A 27450-nucleotide genomic window follows, 5' to 3' on the forward strand; every position below is an offset into this window, starting at 1 on the left:
AGTGTATGTAAGAAAACAACTGGTTTGGTTAAGTTCTTATAGAATTACCCCATAAAGACTCCTTCTTTACCATTCTGAACAACCCAGATGAATATTATCTGTAGTCTCGAGCCCTGGGATGTTCTTTTTAATAAAAATTTAAAAATTATCTAGATTCTTTTAAATGGAAAATGAATATATACATATGACAAAATTTTATTAATCCAAAAGTGCATCAAAAATAAGTAAGTCTCTCTGGACCCTGGAGCTGCCCTAATTCTATGCTTCAGGGGAACCACTGGTAATATTTCTAGAGAATCTTGCCAGAAATTTTCTAGGCATATAAAAGCAAGTGTGTGTGTGTGTGTGTGTGTGTGTGTAGACACACACATATATATGTATATATACATATATGTAATCATACATCTATACACACATATTTTTACTCAGTTGGGACAATACGCCTCATACTCCTTTGTACTCAGCTGTTTTCATTTAATCCAGATTGGAACTCCTTCCATATCTACATATATAGATCCACCTCATTCATTACAAATATATAATATACCAATGAATAAAGCACCGTTTATTTAGCTAGCCAACTACCATTAATTTTTTAAAGCCTCTTTTGCTTAAATTGCCTGCCTTGAACATCATGATGAATTTATCTGTAAGACAAATTTCCAGAAGCAGAACTATTCCTAGATCAAAGGGTGTGCGTGTGTGTTTTGTTTGATAGGTTTTACCAAACTTCCCTCCAACGTTGTACCAAGATGCCCTTCCACTCACAGGGTTTGAGAGTAGCACCGAGATGGTCTGAAGCTCTCAAAATAGCATTCACATATCATCTGGGCTTCGACTCCATCCTTTCTCTCTTCCTCTGAATTTGTTCTTCCTGTTTGCTGATTCCAGGTTAAAGTGATACTTTGTACAAAGGTCATATTTATAAATGATGAGAAAAATAGACAAGTTTCACTCTTTGTTGACAGCATACTGTTTAGATCACTCGAAGTACTGAGACAATACAAGAGCATGAAGGTGGAAGGTAGGAAATTTTTAACTTCAAAAGCTGTGCTGCGCAGCCCGGATTTCATGCCAGTCTCGATAAAACAATGGGAAATGACAAGCACCTTTGGAAACGACTTTGAATTGATGTAATAATTCAGAAATAAGTAATTTAAATATACATTTGATTTCCAGAAAAGGATTATTGCTGAAATTTGAATCCTAAAGTCTCACTGGTCTCCTGAAACATTCAATGCCTTTTCTGGTCTCATTCTTCCCGACGCTCCTCCCTGCTCCCTCCCTCCCTCCATCCCTCCCTCCCTCCCTCCCTCCTTCTCTCCCTCCCTCCCTCCTTTTTTCCTTCCTTTGATAACTACTGCATATAATTGCATTGCCTATATCATAGCTACTAGTCTCACCTATGTCATCCTCCAAGCATTTAGCAGCTGTATTAGAAAACATTTTTCTATAAATGAGAAATTTATTTACATTAACCAAAAATACTGTCCAGCAAAGGAAAATGACGTGCATTTCCCACATGGGAAAGCGTACATATGGTGGCGACCACTACAACAGAGTCGTTCTAAGCTTAGGAAAAAAGAAGCAGTTGTTTTAGAGACAGAACAGCCATTTTGCTAAGCCATGTACTATGTTAGGAAAAAACCTCCCATCTCAATTTCAATCACGATTTTTCTTTCATTTTACAACAATCCTGTATGAGTTCATTGGTTTAATTGGTCTTGTGGAGCACTACACCAAATGTCTGCTGAATAATGCTAGCTTTTATGACCTGTGATTACATCTTTGCTTTCAGTAGGTAATTGAGGAAATTTCTTTTACAAAGATATTTTAGAAAATCACCTTACTCTGACCCACTCAGTATGACAATCTTGGCAAGGGTGGCTGTGCGAATGGGAGGTTAAAAGAAAACCATCCACTAGTAAGAGGAAATGTATTCCTCGTAGCCCCCACCCCCAGTTTTGTAGGAAATACAACTTCTTGGCCATGCCAAGTACCAGCAAATATTATGGAATGAAAGGAAGGTTTCAGTAAATACTTTAGCCTATTTGGAAAATAGGAGGCTTCCAAATTTTTAATTAAACCAAAAGGTTTATATTGTCTGTGTAAAAAAATAGCTTTGAAGTTATTTTCTGAATTCTTTATCTGCCTTAAGAAACATCAATGGTGTTGGGAAAAATAAATTGTCCCATAAGCACATTTTCCCCATACATCTCAATTCTTGATAAATTCAGTTTTCTTCTTAATTCTCTAAACTCAGAAAGATTTCTCAAAGTTGGGTTTCAGGGAACTAGTAAGTGTTATGGGCAAAATCCAAACCAACCTAATGAAATGAACAACTGGTTCTGTGGTCAAGAAAAGTTTGGGAAATGCTGAGAGGTTAAACAGGTTTCTCTGCTGTTGGATTCCTTACAACATACACTGTGGATGTTCATTGTGAGACAAAAGGGGGGGATATAGTATACACTTTTTCTCAAGCTAATTTGACACAGAACCCCTTTACTGTGGAGTAGTCAGAGGCTAGTATGCAGCAGTTTTTCAGCAGGTAGATTGTTTTTTAATTGCACCAAACGACATTACATAAACTTTACAATGTATTCTCTGGACCAGAGGCAGGGGACCCAGTCAGAGAAATATGTACAGTATAAGCCAAAAACTGTTGAGATAGCAGTGTTCTTAAATGCGATCTATCTTCTAAATGAGGTATGAGGTAGATAGTGAGAAGTCATTGGACCATGTTGCTGCCAAATCACAAACTGTTTTCAATACTTTTGAAAAATAAAGGTATCCTAGGTAGCTTTCAAAGCGAGGTAGCGAAGGCCTTTCTCCTTTATAATGTGAGGCAATTCCTCACTCCTCAAACATCACCCCACATACTGCATGTACCATTTATTCTGGAAATTTTACTTAGACTTGTTTCTTTCATTTAAGGTTCAGTAAAATGCCTTACGTGGAGGTAGCATATTAGCTTTATCAGCTTTTACAAATTTAAGACATTTATTGGAATCTTTCCATTTGTTAAGGTAAATAGCTCCCCTGGAAATGAGGCAATTTAGTGCCAAATACTAATAAAAAGAGAGAGAGGGAGGAAATCAGTGGAAGGTAGTACAAGATTCCCACCTGGTTCTGGAGCTCAGTGAATCCTGGTGATGACAGGGCTGGGTAGAAACCGTGCTGGCATTTGGGTCAGTGGAAGGGATACTGGATGGGTCAGTGAAAGAGAGGGCAGCGAGAGTTCTCTAAGTGGGAGGAGGTAAGAACTGAAAGATGTAGGAGGTCACCAGAGATAAAAAATCATTCTTCCTAATATTGTTTTCAACTGGTCCTCAGAATGTCCACCCTACACTAGGAATAGAGGACACTGTCAAGGTGAACAAGACCTCGTTGTCCATTCTTTCCTTATTACACAAATATTAAATCCTATTTTATGCCAGGCACTGCACTCAGAAGAATGGAGAGGGAGAATATAGCGTAATACATGATAACAGAGTATGCATAAAATTGTGGGAGAAGAGAAAATAGAGCAATTAATGGTGTTCACATCATTTAGGAAAATTTTCATTAAATGGGTAATATGTGAGCTGAGTGTTGCATTCTGAGTGGGAGTTTGCCAGGTGGCTACATTAGGTGGTGTGGGGATGGAATGGAGACTTAAGGGCAGAAGTAGGTGATTCAATAAGGCTGAAACACAGAGTGGATCAAGAAGTATATAATGTCCAGATTCTTACATGTGTTGATAATCGGGGTTCTTAAACTACAGACAAAAAAACCTAGCTACCCACAGAGATATTGCATAGGGACCAAGTGACACTTTTTAATATTGGTTAATCTAAGAGAGATCATACTCAGGTTCTAACAGGGTATTACTTATTTTAATTATTCTAGAATGCTATAAAAATTATTTTATTTGGACATTAATGAATGTCCTAGACAAATGTTTCTCAAAGTATGGTTCCCAGACCAGCAGGATCACTATCACTTAGGAACTTGTTAGAAATGCACATTTTTAGACTGTAATCCCACATTACTGAATCAAATGCTTTGGGGGTGGGTCTAACAATCTGTATTTTAACAAGCTCGTCAGATAATTCCAATGAATCTAAAGTTTGAGAACCACCAGAGTAAAGTGTGATAAATGAGTATTGGTAAATTCTTTCTATATCAATGTCAACATCTTTATGTGACAAGTAAAAAATTTACTTATATTGTACCTTGGCTGTACACTGGCTCATTGATTCGAAACTTCTCACTGTATTTAGAATTATCTGTAGAAAAATCCCTAAAGATACATAGCTCTAATGATGCCAGAATTTTCTTGTCTTAGACTTTAATCAATAGGTGTGTAAGCATAAGCATGTCATCTGTAAAATGGAAATAATAACACTTCTTTTGTGAGTTGATTGTGGAAATATAAATAACAGATATAAAATGCACTTGGGATATACTAGAAAATCTAGAGAGGGTTGTTTTTGCTATTAGCACTATTAAAAATTATAATTACTATTACTATTATACATAATTACTTACAAGTTAGCCCTGTAAATATGCAGATGATAGACTGGTGTGATTTGTATCTTAAAGCAGGGTAGGTTCCCTGCCTCAAAATATCAACCCTACCAAATGTCACTACATCAACTCAGCTTTATTTTGGCAAACAGTTTCTACTCAATAAATACTTTTTGAATAACTGAGTGAATAAATAAATCTATTAAAACAAAATTACCAATGGGGGGGTGAAGGAGATATGTCACAGTTCTATATTCACCCAAAGGTCAGTGTTTAGTTAAGAAATGATCAAAGATTGCTAGAAATGGGTAAATGATGCATTCTTTTTAAGATTGGGGACAGGGAGTGAAAGCAGGAAGAGTACTTGCTGGGGGAAGAGCCTAGAAGAAGGGAAGTATCCCTAAATGCTCAGGGGAATGTTCTCAAATGCATATTGTATGTATTTCACGCTTTTGCTTGAGCTTGGAGTTGAAAATGGGACCAAACACCAAAAAATATGGTCTAAAAAACATTTGTAATATTCCTTATTATTTAGCTTGACTGATGTTTTTACCGAGTGGACTGTTTGCTTGATTGAATTAGCTGGCCATTTTTTTCATAAATTTGATACTTGTCAAATCACCCAGTTCCAGATAAACCTAAACCTAAACTCTCTTAACTAAACTCTCTTAAGGAATGTTTATTCTGTTTCTTTGTTTTTTTTAAATCTCTTGGGAAGGAAAATAGGAAACTTAGTTCCATACGCACTGTTCTTTCATAGATAACTCTGATCAGTTTATTGATCACAGAGTATTTACCGGACATTAGGTTATTATATTTGGTTTTATTAATTTCTCTAGTAATTATGATATACAAATATCATGATTTAAAAATACATTATTCAGTATTTAAAAAATCCTATTCATTTATTTTTGCATTCTGAATTTATTTGTGCAAAAAGGTTTCTAAATTACTGTAAGATTTTCTTTACTGATGTGCTTGTTGCAGATGACAAAGTCTGAAGAAAATGCAGGTATTTTGGAGTTCAATTTATTTGAAAATCAGATTTATACTTCCTACAGTTTCCATATAGGTAGATTTTTTCTTTCTTTTTTTTTTTTTACATTGAAGAAATGAATTATAGGTGGCTCTTATATCAAAGAAAATGTTTCTAGAATGGAGATGAATGGGTCCTGGGAAACTAAGCTTTTTGTAGGATTTTTGTTATTTTAAATAATGTACATGTGTGCCCAGGAGAAAGGCTGTAATGTGTGGACAGAACCACAGTTGTGTGCATGAAAGTCCCTGGTGGAGGGGCCACCTGTGGCTAAAATTTCTCCATTTCTGCCTGCCAAAGGTGTGCCTTACATGAGACTCCAACTGCTCAGAGGGTGCCTTTTGCTAACTTCTGTTTGTTGAATTATCAGTTCCATATATTCCCGTATTAATTGGACTATTCTTTTTTCTACAATAATTAGTTAAAGGCTGGGTACCTGTCCAAAAAAGGGGGATTCTGGGAAGCAAGAAAGGACAAGGCTGAAAAAGTGATTCTTTGCAAACGGAAGAGGATCTGCAATGGTGGACATGAACATGTTCTCTGGACAATATGCTCTGTTATGATACTAATTAGCTTAAACTTTCACAAGAGTTACTTTATGAGATTTTATAGTCTATTAAAAGACTAACATTGTTCAAAAGCATACTTAAAATCCTGTTCTGTAATTACCTACAAAGCCAGTTATGAACTGTACCCAAATCTCTCATGATATTTTATAGTTATACTACATTACCAGGATTGTGTATCCAGAGTCATGGTTTGGAATAGTTTTTGGAAATTGAAAAAAAATCTATCCATAAAGGACAATGATATAGTATCTGTGAGGAATACTGGAAATCTAGCACCACCGTCCTGAGAAACTATAAAAGAGATTTCCAAAATTATTCCTAGGTAGCAAGGACCCTGACGGTGAAGTGACTTATTTTGACAAAAATCGGGGAATGGAAGTTTGCTAACATTTAGTTTTTCTGAGAAGCAATCTCCCATAATGTTTAAGCGTATGAACCTGGGAGCCTGGTGGGCTTGGACTGAATGACGGTTTTATAATTTATTAAGTATGTGCCCTCAGAATTTCTCAACTTCTGGATACCTTAGGATCCTCATCTAAAAAATAGGAATAATAATGGCAACTCACTCCTAGACTCATGAAGACAATATGAATTATTTTTTAAAAATATCAAACCAGTACCTGGCACATAGTAACCCAGCAATAAATGTTAGATATGGTTAGTATTATTATGATATGCTTACATAGATTTATATACATTTGCATATGTTCTTAATCTTTTTGTGAGGTAGGTATGTTTTCCCCCTTTTATAGTTGAGTATGCATCTTGCTTACTTGTAGAGGGATTAATAGCTGGCAAGAAGTTCAGAGAAACAGTAAATTGCTGGGCCAGGAATAAAACTCAGCTACTAATGATCAGATTTCTCCTACTTCCTGGGTCAACTACTTAAAATATCTGAGACATATCTTAGTTCCTTTTAATAGTCCTGGTCTACTGGAACCAGCTTGACCCCTGATGGATAGAGACTAAATGAATCAGATCTAGAAATCTGATTCTGATAAAATTTGCCAAGAATCTATCTTTGATTTTACTGCCATCATTAGTGCTGTTTACTAGATAATTCTTTCTCTCTGCCTCTGATTGTACAGTAGGATTATATTTCCCTGCCCACTTTGAAGTTACACACGGCTATATGACTTACTTTGGCTAGTGCAGTAGAAATAGAAGTGAGCTGGCCCACTTCCAGGAGGAGGTTTTAGGAGTCATTGTGATTCATCATGTCCTGTTACCCCTGCTTGAATGATTGCAGAAGTATTTTGTCAAGATGGGAATTTCTATCGCTGGACCAGTAATGGACCTGCAGCATGACTGAGAAATATTTCTTGTTGTTTTAAGCCACTGAGATATTAAGGTTCTTTTTTTTTTTTTTTTTACCATGGTATAACCTAGCTTGTGCTGCCTGATGCAACTATTGACGGAATCTGGAACATTGAATAGCCAGTAGGGGATTGTAAAGCTCACTATAAAAAGTGGGAGATGCTAAATCATGGCAGCCCAGAGCTGAATACACACCTTCTGTGCTCTCCGTTTGTCTGCTCGTTGATTTTGGTGGTAGATCCGACTGAAGTTAGATACAATCACTGGAACAGGAAGAGCAATGACCAAGACCCCACTCAGCGAACAGATGGAACCAAAAATCTTCCCTGCTATGGTTTTTGGTACCATGTCACCATACCTGGGTTAGAGAAAAAAAGTAAGGTTTTAAGTCACAGAAAGTTATTTCTGCCTGCCACAAATAGCTTTTTACCTTAATTCAAATGATTTTTTTGGACCAATCTATCTCTATTTTATGAGGACAATATACATGGGTTAAGACTTTAATAAACCAGAAATTATGAATATCTGAATATAAAAAATTATATTTAGATATCTCTTTGATTGGAAAATATTTTAAGCCAGATGATGTAATGATAGCTCTTCAATTTGTCCTTTATATAATATGGCAAAGTTCTTTATATTTATTTATATTCAGTATTTCCATGCTGAATTTTATAATCTAGATAACATCCTTTTCCACTTCATTTTTTCAGCATTAGATTGGTTATGAAATTCAAGTAGAAAAAGTGGTATAGCACATTCCTTTTGTCGAATACAATCACTTAAAAGACAAACTTTCCAAGGTCTCATTAACCTTCACTCGTTAAATCCAGTGGTCATTTCTCCATGATGATCTTTATTCAATCTCTCATTTGTATTTAATTAGTTTTCTCTCTCCTTGCAACACTTTCTTTTGGCTTCAGTATTGGAAAATTCCCTTTGTGGTCCTCCTACCTCATTGGCTGCTTCTCCATCTTCTTTTCTGGCTTTTCCCCCCTTATTTGATTTCTAGATCCTGGGGTAACATGGGTCTCAGACTCTTACTGTCTCCACATAAACCCTTTCCTATGTGATTTCATCCAATCTCATAGTTGGCAGTTACCTATATGCTGCCGATGCCCTAATTTATATTGACAGCCCTGATGCTTATCTTGAAAATGAGATTCATATCTTCAGTGGTCTGGTCTGCTTTGTCCTACCCCTGGATTTTTTAAGAACCTACTAAGAGCCAATTAAGACAAATTAGCCAAAAAGGAACTCTTATTTCTGCCACCCTCAAACCTGTTCCTCCCCCAGTCCTCCAGTTACATGGAACTGTAAACCACGCAGTTGCTCACACCAAAATTGAACGAGTCGCCCCAATCTTCAGTCCCTGCATCTCATTTCTGAGCTAGTCTTGTTATCGCTGACCCAACCAAATTATATCCCATTCGGGTCTCTTTCCTTAACCTCCATTTTACCACAACAATCCAAGCTATCCCCATCCCTTGCCAGAGCCATGGGTAGTTACAGCTTCTTACCTGGACTCTCTCTTCCATATTTCCCACTTGACAATTCATGCCAACATAGTAGCCAGAGTTATGGTTTTAGAGTGGAGATTGGACTGTTACTACTTTGCTTAAACCTTCTAATAGACTTGGAACTAAAATAAATCCAAACTCCTCAGATTCATCTCCAAGAGCCCATATTGTTTAATTACTGCCTGTATTTCACACCAGGTCCACTGTCCTCCAGCTACAACTGGCCATCTGGCTTTCTGTTCACATGTGCGGACACCAGATCATTATTATTCAGGTTGAGACTTACATGTGCCCATTCCATAAGTTATTTTGCTGGCTACCTTATCCACAGTGGTCTTATTCTCTCCCCTAGTCATTCTCGATAACATTTCCCCATTGAATGCCCTTCACAGTACTGTTAACACATGATATTTTATAATTTAGTAACATATTTATTTTTTGACTACCCACCTGCCCTGCTGTCATTAGAATATAACCTCCACAAAGCAGGATCTGCTCTATTGAGTGTCTCACCAGCACAAAGCAGGCTCTTAGTAAATATCAGTTGAAGAATCCATTTTTCTCTACCTTACTGATACAGAGTTCTTCTAAGGATTCATCCCTGGGGAGGGAGCAAGAAGATCTTTTGATCCTAAGACTGCAGAAGTTACCTAGCTAATGCCTGTAAAGCTCCAACTACTCCATGTTCACTGTGAGGCTCTGGGGTGCTCAACACTCTTGAGAGGAGCTCAGGTATTGGAATCCAGACTCAAGGAGGTTTAGGAGGACTTGAGGTTGCACTGTATCCTGAAGGGTGGCCTAGGAAATGATCACTGTAATTAACATTGTTTTGTGGGAAAACATTTGTGTGTCAATATGGAAAGGAAAGTTGCAGAAGGATTGGTCCTGGAAAGGGAAGTAAGAGTGACAGCGGGCTCTCCTGACTGGCACGTTTGGTGACCCCATTCCAGGCTCTGGTCCTTGTTTTGAAGGCTCAGTTACTCATTCTTGTCAGTGTTTTGCGGTGATTGGCAGTCGAGCTAATTCACTGTAACTAAAATTCCCACAAGGTTTTGGCATCAGAACGACAGAATTAATTTCTAGTAAAACAAACAAACAAACAAAAAAATAGAAAAAACCCAGAAATTGGAATGCTGTGTCTATATGAAACAGGGTCTCTTTCTTTTCTTTTTTTTTTTTTTTAAGATTTTATTCATTTGAGAGAGAGCACGCCAGAGAGCACATGAGCAGGGGGAAGGGTGGAGGGAGAAGCAGGTGATGTGGGGCTCTATCCCAGGACTCCAGGATCATGACCTGAGCCCAGGACTCTGGGATTATGACCCGAGTCGAAGGCCACCACTTACCCAACTGAGCCACTTGGGTGCCCCAACAGGGTCTCTTTCTGTGGTCCATCCGGGAAGGTAAATCATAATCTGAGGTTTGTTAGTAAGGAAACAGTCACACATAAAAGAATTTATAAGGTGAGCAAAAAAGTCATGAGGACTTTCTTACTATAAGGATCTGTCAATGGAATTGGAAGATCAACTTTTTATACAATGCTGTGTGCACGTGAGCCAATTTCTATGTTTGCCACAGTTCACATTGAGTGCCCAGTCATATTTTATTGACCTCTTTTTTCTCTTTGCACTGATTATACAGTAGGTCCTGGAAAAGTCTAAAACACATACACATACAAGCTGCTTTTCAAAAAAGGGATTTGATTTCAAGGTCTTCCAATCAGGGTCTAGAAAGTGTTTCTCAACAGGGAAAATAAATAAAATTCAGCCAGATTTGTTGTGGCCAGAATAAACAAGGATTGAGCCCATGAGATTCAAATAAACTTTGCAAGATATAAATACATAAAATAAAACAAAACAAATAAGATAGTGAAATGAATCCAAAATAAAGTTTTTCCTGTCTTTCTCTAAGAGATTTTTTAAAATTAGTATTTATAAGCTACTTTTTGTATCCTAGGCTCGCTGTATCATCGAGTAGGCAAGGCTAGCACTCTTGTAATTATTAGAGAAAATTAAGGGCTAGACTGTGTGGTATGGACCCAAAACTCAGTAAGATTTTAAGAAGACAAGAAGGCTGGTAAGTTCAGGGAGCAGGTGGTGGTGGTGGTAGGGATGGAAGATAATCATACATTCAGAAAGTCTTCCCCCAAAAGAAGAAGGGAGAAAATAAACTCTGAGGGAATCAGTTAAAGGGATTCTGAGCCAATTGATAAAAGCAGGTTTTCCTGGGAAAGCAATTTTTGACAAGGTGCCCAGGATTCAACTAGAGAAATAATCATTGCAAATCCTTTTTGAATGTAAACAGATTCTAATATAAATAAATAAAGCAGAAAGTGAACTTGTTACTCCGAGGGGAAAAAATGGGTAAAGTGAAATTTCTTGTTCATTTTGTAACAAGAGGGTAGAAAGTAAGGATGTGAGCCAGCTTGCGGAAAGGCAGAAAATTCAGCCTAGAAGGACCCGTAAGGGAAGAGAGATAACAGATAGGAGTGCTTTAATGTCATAAAGCTGTGCTAATCTGCATCAAATTCAGTCTTTATTATTTACCTCCACCATATTTGTTTTACAATCCAAATTTCCTTCACAATCAGGAAAGCAAAGGTGAGCGCTTGAGGGGAACTGGCCACACCTTCCGTGATCATGGTGCAAAGGGACCGTGGGTGGGACAACAAAGTGCTCATTGGTGGGGACATCTCCTCCCGTTGTTTTCCTCTTGAGTAAAAGGACAGATCCTTTTCATGATACAGAAAATGAGGATGGGCCGCAGGGCTCCGCTGTTGTAAGGCTGGGGCAGAGGGAGATGTGGGGAGGGCACCGGGAGTAGGGCAGGCAGGCAGGGGGCTGCGGTGGGCGTGCCTGGGTGCGGGCAAGGGGCAGTGGTGGGCGTGCTCGTGGGTGCAGCCAGCTAGCTGCCCCTGACTGCTCTGTGGGACCCCCTCAGCCTGATCCCGGAGGAGCACCTGAGGCCTCCTTCCACACTCCCCTACGTACTGTATCTACGGCTCTTTCTGCTCTGCTTCCTGCTCTTAAGATTGGACTGCTGTTTCTCTTTGCAAAATTAAGCATATTTCACTAGTTCAACTATGTCGGAGAATCACGACAAATACCCAGCATGGTTTGTATCTGTTCTTACCGTTGTCCATTTTGTCTCTCTTCTCACTTAGGAATCACCTTGAGAATGGAAACAGTAATTTTTATCTGCAAACTTAAAATTGGGCCCAGAATCTACTGGGGATAGGAAATAGCTCTCTGGCAAAATCAGCTGCTTCCCTTTGTTTAACAAAGGCTCTTTTAACTAGTATTCAAACTCCTAGTAAGCAGCAAAATAGCATTATACAGCTCAGGAATCCTATCTCACACTCGATGGAGGAAAGTCTTAGAAGGGAAAGCTTCATGATGAGAGGTGACACTCAGCTCGGCTAAATGATAGTGTAGTTTAAGTATTGCCTACAATACTGCCATTTTTTAATGATGATTTCTATCCGAGGCATTTTGTTTACTGGTTGGCATTTTATTCTTTTATTCCATGTAAAAACATGCCTCATTTTTCCTGACCTCCTGATCTTTAAATTAATGCTAAGCCCAGTGATATTATATATTCTAGTCTTTCTGTTTTTCTACAGAATTTAATCTGATGTCCCCAGTCTTCAAACATCCCTTTCCCAAAAAGATTGACATCGAAAAATTATGTAGACGTGGTTTTGTTTTTCACAGAGGCATTTTTTTTCTATATTTAAAGAAAATTTGTTAAAAGGTTATAAGGGGCTTTTAAGGTCTACTAAGATAAATACTGAATTCCTAGAAGATAGAAGAAAATAGGAGAAAGGATGGCATTGTATAAAAGAATCACTCTCCAAAAGTTTTACATACTAGAAATACGCAGACTTGAACTTTGTTAATTAAAAGGAAGTTAACCCATCTTTTTACTTTGATCCGCTTCTCACTTTTCCCATTTTTCTCCCCCATTCACCATGTAGAGCCAGTCCAGTTTCTTTCTGCTTTTTGTTTTCATCCTGGACATCTGCCAAACCTTATGTTTATTGCCTCTTTCCCTCCTCATATCAGTTAAAAAGGTACAACATGGAGGTATCATTCACATAAAAATATTAATTCTAAATTTGCACATAGTGCCCAAAATACTTAATTAAAATGATATATTTTGCCACATGTTAAAGACCCTATTGAACAGAAGACCAATTCCCCAGAAAAAATTCCACGATTGGTTCTTGAAGATTTTGATCTCAGATGTCAACTAAAAGTTTCTGCAAAGTACTTAAATTGTGGCATGCACTCAATGACAGAAAAGTGGCTAAATCTGGTTAATTCAGACAAACAAGTAGAATGCCTATGTCTTCCTTCCATCTATCCACCCATCCATCCATCCATCCATCTTCCCAGTTTATCAAGTAATATGAAAATAGTTTAGAAAGTGTGTGTAATTTTTTTTTAAGATTTTATTTATTTATTTCAGATAGAGAGAGTGAGAGAGAGAGAGAGAGAGCACAAGCTGGGGGCAGAGAGAAAGGGAGAAGCGGCTCCCCACTGAGCAGAGAGCCTGACATGGGGCTCGATCCCAGGACCCTGAGATCATGACCTGAGCCGAAGGCAGATGCTTAACTGACTGAGCCACCCAGGCGCCCCAGTGTGTGTAATTTTTAAACATAATACATTGTAAACCAAATTTTATTAATATCCACTCAATTTTCTCCCTTTTGGCATTTGTCCAGAAATCATATGCCTAAAGTACAGTTGTCTTTAGATATCAAATGGAGAAATATTTCCTGGAATTTTCTTAAGCAGTGTTCAAACACAATACTGTTAGCTTCCTCGTCCTATTCATATAGTTTCTATTTTTTTCTTCTCTTTTTATTCGAAGAGTATAAATGTAGCCTCATTTTATAAAGGAGAGATGTTATATAAGCCAACCTCCCCAGCTAAGGAATGACTTTTCAGCTGTGAAACTACTTCCCATGGATACTAAGAAAACAAAAGCCATGCATTTTATCAACACTCAGGAAGGTAGAAAAGATCTACATATAACAGGAAGGAAATGCTGATTTAAATGTAAACCTCAATGCTTATTGTAATTCAGTCTTGTGCTCTCCCTTTCTCTTACTCACAATGAAAACGTCTTGAATTGCTAGGTGGAAGGAATCAGTGAAATGGATTCTGTGCACCTGCACAGAACTCCAGGAGCATCCTGTACATTGTCTAGGGCAGGTGCTGGCTCAGTAAAAGCTACCACATTAGGTAAAAACAAAAACAAAACCCGGCAACTTCGTATGGGACATGAATCTGTATTTGGAAATGGAAGTATTTGAAAAACAGGTAATCAATCGGCTATGATACGTCTGAATGTGTCTCCCCCAAATTCATAACTTGAAATCCTAACGCTTAATAGGATGATATTCAGAGGTGGAGGTTTTGGGAGGTGATTAGGTCACAAGAGCAGAGCCCTCACAAATGGGATCGGTGGGCTTATAAAAAGAGACCCTACAGAGCTCCTTAGCCCCTTCCACCATGTGAGTTCAGAGCAAGAAGGGCAGTCTATGAACCGGGAAACGAGCCCTCACTGAACCTGTTGGTGACATGATATCTTGAACTTCTCAGCCTCCAGAACTGTGAGAAATACGTTTTTGTTTTTTATAAACTACTAAGTCTGTGGTATTTTGTTATAGCAGCCTGAGTGGACTAAGACAGTATCCTTAAAAAAGTTAAATGAAGGTGATATGTATAATAATAACCCAGTAAAAGCTATTAATTGATGTGTGTGTGTGTGTGTATTTTAATTACTGATTTTGTGCTTGAATTTTCTCCTAGACATAACTATTGGTCAGAGAGGTCTGCGAAATCGTTTCTTCTGATCTGAAAGCTGGATCACTTCTCAAATAATAATTCTACTCCTTAGGGCCTCAGTAGCTAGTTATTCATGGATTTTCTGCTATCAGTTTGGCATTCTAGAAGGATCCTAGTTTGATGGCTAATTTTTATAGTAGCTGCAATGTATACAAATAGCAAATAACTTTTTTTTTAAGTGTTGCTATATAACACCTGCTTGTGGTATGCAACTTGTTTGCCAGAGGGACCCTAGTATTACTTCAACAATAGGAAGATTTTTTTTTTGACATTTTAAAATCAATGTTTGCCTAAAAAGCTTTGATTTTGTCTCCACCTCTCTTCCTGTAGGATCAATCCTATACTGTCCTAGCTGCGTTGAAAGCTTGAGAATTTTTTTGGATTATCTCACATGCATAGTTATTTAAAGTTATTCTGTGTTCTCTCCTGTTTCTTTAAGTCTAAGCCAAATTTTTAGCTGCCATTCTTTTAAAAGTGTATGTTTCCTTTTCGCTTTTCCTACTGTTCTCAACATTAATAATTTTCACATCTACTAAAAGAAAGGGGGCAGCTGGAGGATGCCCCACCTTAATTAGAGGATCTTAACCAGGAATGGATGGATTCTTAAGGAATTCATGGATAAAATTCAAGTGGGTCAGAGAACTCCATGATAGTGTGTCTTCATAGACATTTTCCTAAAAGTTTTCAGAGCTTTTATTAAATTATCAAAAGTTTTTGGTTCAACTAATGTTAAACACTTCAGTTCGAATATGTAAGGGCATGTCAATCAATGTCATATATTGTTGGTATTAATGCTTGAGCACATATTGCACAAAGGAAATGCCGTAAAAATATCACCATTATTTTACAACTGCAGAAATGCCAAATACCCACTAGGGGGCATAAAAACCTAAACGAAAGTTTGGAAACCAAGCAGGATCTTTTTTTGGTTTTTGTAAGCTGAGAGAAAAAGTATTTCCAGTAAGTTGCCTCTACCAATTCCTTATCTTTGCCTACACACATCTAATATTTGGGATATATTTTGGGCATCTTATTTTTCTGGAAATAGTTGAACAGGACAAAACCTCACCAATTTCAGAGATTATCTATTTTCACGGTGTTTCAAAAAAGATGTAAAATAATTCTGACAGCATTTTCTATTTCTTTCAGAAGGATAGGTACATTTCTGTAATGTGAGGTATCACTAAAGCGTAATTTTAAACAAGAAGCCCTTTAACCAAGACCCTTAGTGTGAAAGTTAGGGAAAATGAAAGGACTGGGGTTGCATATAGAGAAGGGGAAAATTGAGGAACGGCCAAAATGCTTTTACCACATCTACTCACATTTATGCTCTAACCTCTCAACATTAGATTTCAGTCGGGCTTACTAACTGCGTGCCTCTAGCTTGTGCCTTTTTCTAAAACAAATTCTTTTCTGATCCTGTTCTTTCTCGTTTTTTTTTTTTTTTTTTTTGCCTATTATATGATCAAATGAGGCTTTAAAGGTTATAAATGCAACATATGATTATGACTGAATATCCTAATAAAGTGTTTTTTACCTAAATGAATATCGTCAATAGAACTCTTTATAGTCTCCTTTAAAGAGTGTTTTCTTATTTTCAAAGTATGCTAATCAGAGCCTACATGTATAACGTTTACTTTATTCTTCATTTTTAACAAGGTTATAAAAAATACATGTACAATCAGTTATTGTGAGGCACAACATTCTAAAAACGCTGGGAGCTGACTTTCCCAGCTGTAGGACCACCGGAACTGTTTTCTCCTGCTTTGGGTTTTTAGTCTTTGTTGCCTGGAGCTATCCTTTCACTCTCACGTAGCTTAGAGTCGGATCTTGTCATTCTCCCGCATAAAAGCCTTCATTGTTGATCTATCACCTGCAGGAAAAAGCTCCAGCTCCTTAGCAGGACAGACACCGCTCTTCCTGACTTGGCCATCCCATCCTCCTCGGCTCACCCACACATCTCTATGCTCCAGTTGGAACAAATCACTTCCAATTACTGGCATGTATTATGTCCTTCCATTCCTCCATGCTTTTGTTCTTTCTAGAATACCCCCTTTGCATAAATCCTTTGGGTGATCTCCTCATCTACACTGATAAAGCTCAAGTATCAGTCCTTTGAAGAACTTCTTGACCACTTTATGTCTGTCCAGCCAGTGATGTTTTCCCTCCCCACTGCCTCCAATGCTGCTCTCAACTAACGAAGTACAATTAGTTTTTTAAAGGTCTGTTCTCTCTCTAAACCAAGAGGTTCAGGAGGTCAAGGATCCTGTCATCATTATAAGCCCAAGTCTAGCAGAGACCTTGCCCAGAGCTGAGCAAACAGCTGAAACCCAATAAATGTTTACTGCTTACATAAATCCTCCAGGGAGAGGTCTAATGGTAACCAATAAATATGGAAACGAGTAAGGGGGAAGACACATCCACTGCTCTTTCTCTTCTCACCAGATTTCCTTTCTTTCTCCAAGCCTGGCACCATCTCCTTTCCTCAATATGTCTAAATTCCTCTTTGAATACTTAGATGTTATACCCAGAATAACCTAGTTCTACACTGTCAATTAATCTCACTTTTTATACCCAGAGAAATCATTTTTAACCTACATGATTTTTAAATGAACAGAGAAGCCGAGAGAACTGACAATTTTCTAATTCCTACTTGTTTTCCATTATCACATGCTTAACCAACACGTACCCTGCTAGAATTTCAAAATACAAATCCTCCCAAATTTGACAGATTTTGTAATCCTCAAATGCCCAGCAGCATGAATGAATAGGACCGCTGGTTCTCTGAATTTCACGTATCATGCTGGGAAATAGCTGGCTCTGTCCATATCTCTCTAATCTTCTTGAAGATGCTGCTAATCTTAGATAGTGAGCACTAGCAATTTCTGAGAATTCCATTGTTTGGTATCCATTTTTCTTAACTTGGTCCTTTCCGGTTATGCCCTGGGAGTATATTGGAGGAGGTCTGCCTGTCTTCCCTCAGATGAACGTTAATCCATCAAGCGTATCAAGGTCCCGGTGAAAGCCTGGTCATTTTGGCTTTGGGCTGATGGCACCAGCTTCCAGAGCATGCCTCTCTCAGTTTGGCATCCCAGGGGCTTTCATCTTCAACACTATCAGAGCTGCTCTCACCCTGGGGGCTTTCTTCAGTTACCTGCAGCGTGGCTTCCTCTCTTCCTGTCCTTTGAGCCAGAACTGTTGGAGGAAGCTCCCTGGCCCGCCTGAGGCCCAGTCACCGTGGTTGCCTGCAGGCAGTCACCCAAGGAGCCCAAGCCCAGGGCCATTTCAACAGTTCTGTTCCTAAGTTTGTTTTCTTATAACCAGCCACCTATTTCACTTGCTGATACCATCAACATTATTTACTGCCCACAATCCACTCAAAGACTACTAAGTGCTTTTGCCATGGGAGGAAGGAGGAGATGTTCCCTGGAGTCATGTCTGCAGTGCCAGTCTTAGGGAAGAAATCAGTTAGGCAGCATCAAAGCATGAAGTGGAGATGTTTATCCTGGAAGTTTTCATCTCTTTCCACCCGAGTTTACAGTCTCAAACCTGTTAGCCATTATAGGCCTCACGACACCTTTAAGATATCTTTTTAAGGATTTACCTATTTCATTTTGGACTGTACTTTTTAAATTACTTATAGATTATCTAGTAATGACCTAACACATCTCTTGTTTCTAATTCTGCCCAGGAAGGCCTGCTGATTTTGCTGCCCATTGTCTACTTGAGCTTTCTAGAAAAGAAGGCACAAAATTCTAACTGTGCTGGAGGTAAGACTTCCCCCCTTCCCCCTCTATTAGGGCAGGGAATTAGGCTCTGAGACCCAAATGCAGGCTGTGTCCTTCCTGTAGATCTGGGGGCCGGGAAGTCCAAGGTCAAGGCACTACAGAGTTAATGTCTGATGAGAACCCACTTCCTAGTTCATAGAGAGCTGTCTTTTCACTGTGTTCTCACTTGGTGGCAGGGGAAGAGAGCTCTCTGGGCCTTAATCCCACTCTTGAGGGCTCCACCTCATGACCTGATCACCCCCAAGGCCCCATCTCCTAATCCCACCACACTGAGTGTTAGGATTTAACATATGAATTTGGGGGGACACAAATATTCAGTCAACAGCACGATCTAATGGCAATCCCAGGACCATCCTGGCGCCCCTCACTCAATTGAACACCCTGGGCAGAACCTGGGCTCCTGTTATCTTGTGGTGGAGTTGAGGGTCCGGTCTTTAGCTCACCATCAAAGGTAGTTTCTCACGAGTCATACTGCCAGGTGGTAGACCTGCCTTGGTCCTTCTTCATTTATGCATGGCTCTGCCTAGTCACTGATGAGGGACTTCTTTCCTGATAAAAATTCCAAAATTCTTTAGGCATAAATAATTTAATATGATTATGCTTCATGTAAAGAGTCACAGCTGTTTAAATACAAAAGGAAAGCAGAGCAGAGAAGCTGTGATTTAACCTCCCAAAGACAGTCAGGTATCTCTACTAAAATTCAAGTCTTCAATTTAACCTAGAAAGTTTCTATATCCTTAAACAAACTTTGTTTTTGATGAGAATCCAATGGCCTGTATTTACATTAGAGAGACTTTTGAAGAACAATTCTATGATGTTCAATGTGAGACAAAGTTATTTCCTAAAATTAAATGAAGATATTATATGCATTTTATGTTTAGATTCTTTTGCCTCTTCTTAGGCAGTTAAAGCATTGATTGAATGGTCATTCTTTCTATTAACTATGTAAATTAGGGTATATCCCAAATAAGCATGAATGAAGAGGGTCTTAAATAAATTCATATCTCTACTGCTATAGTTCTAACTGGTCAGATTCCTATATGAAAATGCTCCTGTAGTTGCATTCTGATTGTATCCAGTTAAAAAATAGTAATAATAAAATAAAATAAATAAAAATGAAACAAAAAAGTATACCTGCTTAAACATAAATGAACTAAAAAGAACCTTCTATAAAGAAGTTATTTTCGGGGTGCCTGACTGGCTCAGTTGGTAGAGCACGCAACTCTTGATCTTGGGGTTGTAAGTTTGAGCCCTACTTTGGGTGTGCGATTACTTAAAAATAAAAATCTTAAAAAAATTATTTTCCTGACGTTTCATTTTAAGAAAAAGAGGAAACAAAGCAGGTGAAAATAAGTTGAAATTAGAAATTAAATTTTAAAAATTCCAGAATATATGCCACATTTCAAGCACATAAAATCATAATTTCTTACATCTCTTTGTATATTCCTAACTACACTTACTTTTCCTGGAAATGAGATTAGATTATAGGCACAATACCTTACTTTTAAGGTAACTAAGGTAATAGTATTGTCTGTATTCAGAGCCTAAGCAGGAAAACAGAACCACCCCAATTATTTATAGCAGCAAGGACTTAATGAAGAGAATGAAGGGGGCTGGGTGTGGCACTGCGGTCACTAAGAACGGGGCTAGAGATGAGGCAGGAGATGGCAGTCCAAGCCACAACCACCGTGAGGCTGGAGAGGCAAAGGACAACACAGCTTTCTGAGCCCAAAGGCCGAGTCCCTGGTGGCAGCTGGATCTTTAGCAGGCCTTTAGGAACGGAACTAGAACCACTGAAGAGGGTCAGCTACTGCCTTAGAAGATGCAAAGAAGGACAAATACCCTGGCGTCCCCCCACAACCCTACCCTCCCATCTCCTGCTAATGTTCCCATTGTCCAAACTGGCAGAAAATCAGATGACAGGCCAGTCTGGCAAACGCAGCCCCCTGGAGTCTGGACAGCTAGTAAGAGGCATAACCAAACTGGGACCCAGGACTTCCTCCCCGCCCCCCAAACCTGGGCTCTGCCTACCTCACCATAGCTCCCTGCTAAGGTCATTCTGGTCTAAGACGTTATGACCCAGATGCAGAGCTGTTATTTTGTGGACAGACTCCAGCCCTTCCCCTAAAAGCAGAAAATCACATTTGATCTGAATTAGAATCCCGGTAGTGAGACCGAGAGGACCTCTCTGGGTAGCTGCACTGGGTGTCACGTCATCCTGTATTTTGAAACACCGCAAGCCTAGGAAGCTGCATAGGACCGAGGGAAAGTTGCATCGTCTAGAGCAGGCCCAAGGCTTTTTAGTTTCTGTCAAAGAGGTGCATTTCAATCCCTTGTACATTTAAAATAAGCTAAACAACCAAAGTATCTGTTTTGACAGAGTGAGGAGAAAAACGCCAAACATGAAGCTACAGTATAAAGATGTCCAATTAGATCTGATGATTGTAAAATGTTCTACTTGTATGAAATGGGCACAGTGTGTAATAAAAGCTGGTCCCTGGGGCTTCTGAGCCTCTTGGTGACTAAGTGCTGGCAAGAGGCTCTTAATTAGAATAAATCATTTCAGAGTTGTATCCTTCAACAGATCATTGAGAATACCATTAGTAATAATTTAAAGCATATTCTAAGGGCAGGTGAATATATGTAAAACCAAGTTGCCTTTTAAAATGAACATAGCTCTACAATTAGTGCCGTTGCTCATGACCCTCTTGTTGCAGGAGTTTTTCTTTTTGTTGTTGTATTTTATTACAGTAATGAAAGTCTATAGCTAAACATGCCAGAGCCTGGCTGTTAGTTATAAATCTAAATAAAGAAAAAAATATTCTTATGTTTAAAGGAGAATATAAGATGGATGAGGGTTTGGCAATAAAATGAAAACATATAATGTGTGCTTTAAATTAAACACAAGAAAGAACATAGTGGTTCCATTATAGAGGTCATTAACATGGATAGCTAGAATACTCTTTTACAATGTGTTTGACAACTTGATATTTCTACCACTAATGAGAGCTGATGATAATGGTTAATTTACAGTTGTAGGGTAAAGCCTTCACAACTCAGCACCTTAACCTCCTAGAACAGTCACTATGGGATCAATGGTGGTTGATTTTCATTATGAGAAAACAAGGCTTAAACTTGAAAGAGCAGAAGAAACATCCTTGAAATAGTCCTCAAAACATGTGCTGGTTTTATAAATACAGATAAAATTGTCTGCTGGAATAAAACCACTTAAAGTAGTGAACTTCCACGTATAAAAAAAAGAAAAATTAGTTAAAGCAAGTGATAAAAGCTGAAGGCAAATATTCCTCTTAAATATATTTCTCCTTCCTTCTTTTCTCCCTCCCTTCTTTCTTTCCTCAAAATTTTATCTAGTTCTAGTAATGAGTGAGGTACTTTCACACTGATAATAGATCTAACATTTGGTTCTTTTTTTCCTCCAAAAAGATCTCACAGTTAAGGAAGGTAGTAGGAGTAATAAATAATTGAACTCTCATGATCTCAGGTTTCTATATATTTATGTTCTTTTTCTCCTATCTCCAAAATGCCTAAGGTTATTGCTTGCATTGTGCTCTATCTGATCTAACTTCTACTAGAAATAATTGTTAATTATCTTGTTTACACCTCTGCTATTCACAGTAAGGAGGATCACACTAATGGCTTACTCTCCTAAACCCTAAGTGAATCTCCTTTCCTCAGGCCCAATTCTTTCTGAACTATTTTTTTTTAAGAGATGTAAACAATGTCATTGAGTTGCCTTTGTTGTTCCTAATATGCTCATTTAGAGCACTCTTTTTGTAAAGGGCAGGATGGTAAAATTTTAGGCTTTGCAGGACATATGGCTTCTGTTACAACTACTCAACTTTGTTGCAGTGCAAAAACAGCCCTAGATAATCCATAAATGAACGAGGGTGACTATCATCCAATAAAAATGTCAGCGTTCATAAATAAATAACAACTATTCATGGACACTGAAATTTGAATTTCATATAATGTTGTGTGTCAAGAAACATTCTTCTGATTTTTATTTTTCTAACCATTTGAACATGTAAATGCTCTTCTAAGGTCTCAAAGAGTATACGCACAGGAGATGGGCTGTATTTGACTGTGGGTCCTAGTTTACCGACCTCTGACTTAGAGGGGCCATTCTCGGTATAATCAACTTACTTCGGAAAGGTTAACCGTTGCTTTCCTGTGGAAGAGTTTGAAACCATCCCACAAAACGTTACCTCAATACTGTTAAACATATTTCATCAAACATTTTGTAGTATCTTGACTGTAGGAAATGTACATCCTAGGGACAAGAGGATGGGGAGCCTCTGTATCCCAGCTCATCCGCCTCTTCCTCCACTGCCCTCTCCGCCATTACTGGTTGCCTGGTGTCAATGCGCATATAATAGATGAACGGGGCAACGAGCTGATTGCCCTGGTGTTATGACTTACATAATTTTGGTTTGGGGCAGGGAGGGAAGTGTGTGTGACGTGCCAAACACTGTGCTCTGTGTGGGAAGGCAGAGATTAAAGGCAGCGGTGCTTGTTCTTAGTGACTTCTAGCCGGGAGAGAGGCAGCATTGGACAGAACCATGAAATGTAATAACTCCTATGATAGAAATAGATTGTGGGATATCTTGGGAGTTGAGTATACTTGGGAAATAGTTCCACAAGGAGGCGAGATCTGAACTGAATCTAGAAGATTAAAAAGGAATTAGCCAAACAATAAAGAGAAAGGATGCGTTGTGAGGAGGCTTTCAGGCAACTTGTTGCTGCAGAGATAGTCTTATGAGTAGGTGGGGTTAAGTCCCTGTCTATGAGGGTATTGAAATAACTTCCTCATAAATGTCTCTCATGCTCTTTGAATGACTTAAGTTCCACAATTAGAGACTAATTCTGCCTAAGAATCCTTGTCTTTGCTAAAATACAACTATTCTTGAGAGTGGTAACACATTACGCCTTTGAACTCTTGAGTATCTCTTTGGGATTGAATTTATACATCAAATTATTTTCTTGAAGGCAGATTTTAATGGGGAGAGGTTGGCAAAGTCACATTCAAACCAGGGAAAAGGGCCCAGAAATGAAGACTGCAGCGCTGAAATGCAAACTTGGACTGTTTAAAGTTTTACTCAGGGCTAGCTTGTGCCTAGAAAAAGCTTTCTTCGTGAACTGACTTTTAAAAGGGCGTTTGTTTGTCTAGCAAGAGTGAACGGAGCCAGCCATTATGCCTTAGAGACCCTGTATTGATCTTCGCAGACAAACCACTAAATAGGACTTGACTGCTACACAATGGAGGATTAATTCTCCTTTCCACATAAGCTTACAGTGGGCATGTCAATGTGCATTTATGAAACCTCCCTCTGTGTGGAGAAGGGAGCAGAGACTCTAATAAACAAATTAATGTAGGGAAGTCAAAAGGGGAATGTGGCCAGCAGGTTTTGTTTTTCTTACATTAAACTCTATTAAATGAAGTCAGAAGAAAAACAGGTTTTTATATAACTTCCTAACTTTATTCATGGTTTTTTGACTTACCACTTATGCGTAGTATGATGCTAATTATTTCATATTTTAGAATGAATAAATTGTAATTTTTTTTTTTTTGCCTCTGTGAGGCTTTCTTGTTGAAACATCTCAAAAGATTCTAGATTTGAAATGAGTGAATCATTTCAAATTATGAGCTCTTGCTATCCTAGAAACATGTTAATTTTGAGTGGAATTTTGCTTAGGCTTAACTAAACTAAGAAGTAGGAAAGTTCTCTTAGTTGATTCTTTGTCTGAATGATCGCAAACAAATGTCACATTTAAGAAAAGTATTTTTTTTACACTAGACTGATTAGACATGGATACAAGTTTAACTCCCTAATTATTAATTAATGACAAAAGTCAAATGAATCTACAAGTGGTTTTTAGGGAAGATAGCAAGTGGAGAACTTAGATGGAAAGTTACATGTTGCATTTAATATAAAGTCAGAGAATATTTTGGTTCCTATGAAGAGCTGTCACTATATACCTACTGAAATATGGTGCCATTAATGAAAGAGGATGTGGGACCGTGGTGATAGGTGTTAATTTTAAGCCCTATGATCTTTCTCATGATATGTGATGTGCTGTTTTAATATCTCAGCTTTCCTACTCAAAAACAAAAGTAACCTTGCACTAATTATAATTCTTGAGTACTAACATAGCAAGTAAGTGACTTTGAGGATAATTTAAACAAGTTTGTCCTAGCTGTTTTTGCACCTGTGTATATTAGAACATCCACCATTCACGTGGCAATGTCTTCTTCCTTGAGCAGGAACATCTCACTCCCACAGAGTAATGGATTCAGGTAAGAAAAGCAGCCACCAGTTAAGGGCTATTAACTGGAAGCAAAGACATAGGTATAGAAATATTTTCTGTGCTTTCATAAATTAGGTATGTCATGTCCGAGTTGTTTTAAAGGAACAAAATCACCCTTGACCAATTCCTTACCTTACCCATTATGCAACTATCATTTTTCTTTTTTTCAAGACTAATCTTAACATCTCTAAAACAAAATAAAACAAAACAAACCGTCTGGACATCAGAGACTCTTATTTTAAACACCCTGCCAAAGCCCTGCCATGTGCGAGCAGAGAGATGTGAGTCACCCACAGCGATCGCCTCTACCAGCCAAGATCCTTTTTAATCAGTCAAGTTTGATCAGCAATGGCAGTGTTCTATCTCTAATGCCTCAGAGGATGAATGCCAAGGAAAACCAGAGAAATGCGTGGAGGAATATTGGGGATATTTGGTCTGCACTATCTTCAGGCTCTAAGCTCTTGATTCATAATCATCGATCGCTGGTATTCCAATAAGTCTTTAATTATCTCAAGGGCTATTTACTATTTCCAAAAAGGGTTTTTTTGTAATCTAATTTATATTTAATTCACTTGAAGAGTATATATATGGAATTCTCCTTTCTAATTAAAAATGGGGTATCTTATAAAATCAAAACTTGAAAAGAAGGACATCTCCATTCCCAAAGGCTAGGGATGGCTACTGTAATGAGATTTTCCATTTTTATGCTCTATTTCATTATGCCGTATTACCCCCCACGGGAAGATAAATGCCATAAATATTAAATGCGAGCAAATGGGATGATACAGAAAGAACAGACAAAATGTATCTGAACATTGCTAAATTCTTGTGATACCAAATTAATATACGATTCTGGGAACAAGAGTTCAAAGATCAGAAATAACAACTGGTAAAGTGCATCTGTGTGATCAGTTGTATCTATGGATAGTTATTTGCTAACACAATGTTGGCTCATCCTGCGTTGTAGTACAAACAAATCTATGAATTATAGCTGAACACTTTTTATATGTTAATTTCATTGTGTTCTATAACCAACACATGTTTTTACTTACATAATCAGATAAAAACAGTGATTTATTTTCTTTGTCAGAACTTCCTTATCATCTAAAGAAAACTTTATCTGATCAACTTAAATGGTAAAATAAAATTCTCAATGATTGAACATGTTCATACCACTCTCAATGGAAGCATGTAGGAAGGAAATGATTTTTTTTTTTTTAATGAAGAAAACAAGTGAGTTTGTTTAGGGAAACTGAAGGACTGTTGGGCTCAGAAATCCATATCACATGTTTGATTTTCTTGTATAATTGCATATCTATTAGCATTTGAGATGAAATAATAATTGATGTGCTCAAGAGAGCACTGTAAAGGAGGTACTATGTGCCAGATATCAGCAAAAACCTCTTTTTATTCTTTAGCTCTCCTGAAATAAGCTGTTGCACAGGGGAAAATGTTGGTCATCAAGCCACTATTATTATTGCTATGTATGGAATTTGCTTCTGATACTCCAGAAACACTAAACCAAACCAACAAGTATAGTATGTCACCACAATCCAGACCTTCTGGAGTCCTTACCCTCACCTTTAAAACTGTTCAGTTCACATAATTAATGACAGGGCAGCAAAACCTCCCAAGGACAACGAGGTCTGGAAGTCCCAGTTGGCACATTAGTGTGTTTCAGGAAAAAATTGGTGCAACTAAATTTCAGAGTAGCAAGAGATGACAGGATCATTTGAATGAGGGTTTTACATGGAGGCACTTGTCACTATTCATGTCCATCTGATGGCACATTTGCCCAGATTTGTGACCCACTTAAAAAAAAAGACTACTGTTACTGATTATCAAACACTAATGTATTATTATGCCCGTTGTTACTGTTTGCCGGTTGATGGCATTTTATCTGAAGCAACGTGATTGTGAGTGATTTCATTTTAATTTTGACAAGACATGAAGTCAGTGCACCTGCAGTCAAGTTCAGCTCTGTCTCCTCCCAGCGTTGTGACGTTGAGTAAATAATCAAACCTGAAACTGCTTGCTTAGCTATAAAGTGTGGGGATAAGCATATTCACTCTTTTCCTACTTCCTGGTTTGTGCAGAGGTTATTACTCCAGGTGGACTCCTTGCTGTTGAGATGAGTTGGTGTCTGGAGTCCCTGTAGACTCCTGAGGCGCTTCCCTTACGAAGGGCTGAGTGTATATGACGCTGGTCATTTCTAGTCTACCTTGGATAAAATAGCAAATACATTTATTAGACATTATGGTAAGAACCTTATATGGAAAAATCATTAATAATACATTCATAACCCCACCATGAGGTAGGTCCTGTTACTCCATCTATTTTGCAAATAAGAGAAAGGAGGCTTAACGGGTTAGGTGCCTACAAGGACAATCACAAGAGAGGCAAGAGGAGCTAGGTGGGCCTGACCTCATATTCTTCAAAGGGCTCACATGCAGTCAAAAGATTTATGAATGAAACTGTGCAGATAGATGCTGTGCATGCTTATTAATGGCAGAGCCAAAATCTGAGCCCAGG

The 27450-nt window shown here is 38.2% G+C and overlaps 1 protein-coding gene across 4 annotated transcripts in view; it reads left to right on the top strand.

Moving 5' to 3' along the window:
* TSPAN12 (tetraspanin 12) overlaps positions 1 to 27450 on the top strand; it is a 290076-nt gene that overhangs the window by 105423 nt on the left and 157203 nt on the right. For 3 of the 4 annotated variants that reach the window (XM_064575014.1, XM_064575015.1, XM_064575016.1), the window contains exon 8: positions 18495 to 18573. In XM_064575014.1, coding sequence (XP_064431084.1) covers positions 18495 to 18573 — 79 coding nt within the window. Of the gene's footprint in view, positions 1 to 18494; positions 18574 to 25089; positions 25110 to 27450 lie in introns of those variants that run through there. The other variant, XM_064575017.1, reaches the window with a different exon arrangement.

This window comes from Mirounga angustirostris, unplaced genomic scaffold (assembly GCF_029215605.1).
Source record: "Mirounga angustirostris isolate CCGP_5_RB_7025 unplaced genomic scaffold, mMirAng1.0.hap1 SCAF_12, whole genome shotgun sequence".
NCBI classification, from domain to species: Eukaryota; Metazoa; Chordata; class Mammalia; order Carnivora; family Phocidae; genus Mirounga; species Mirounga angustirostris.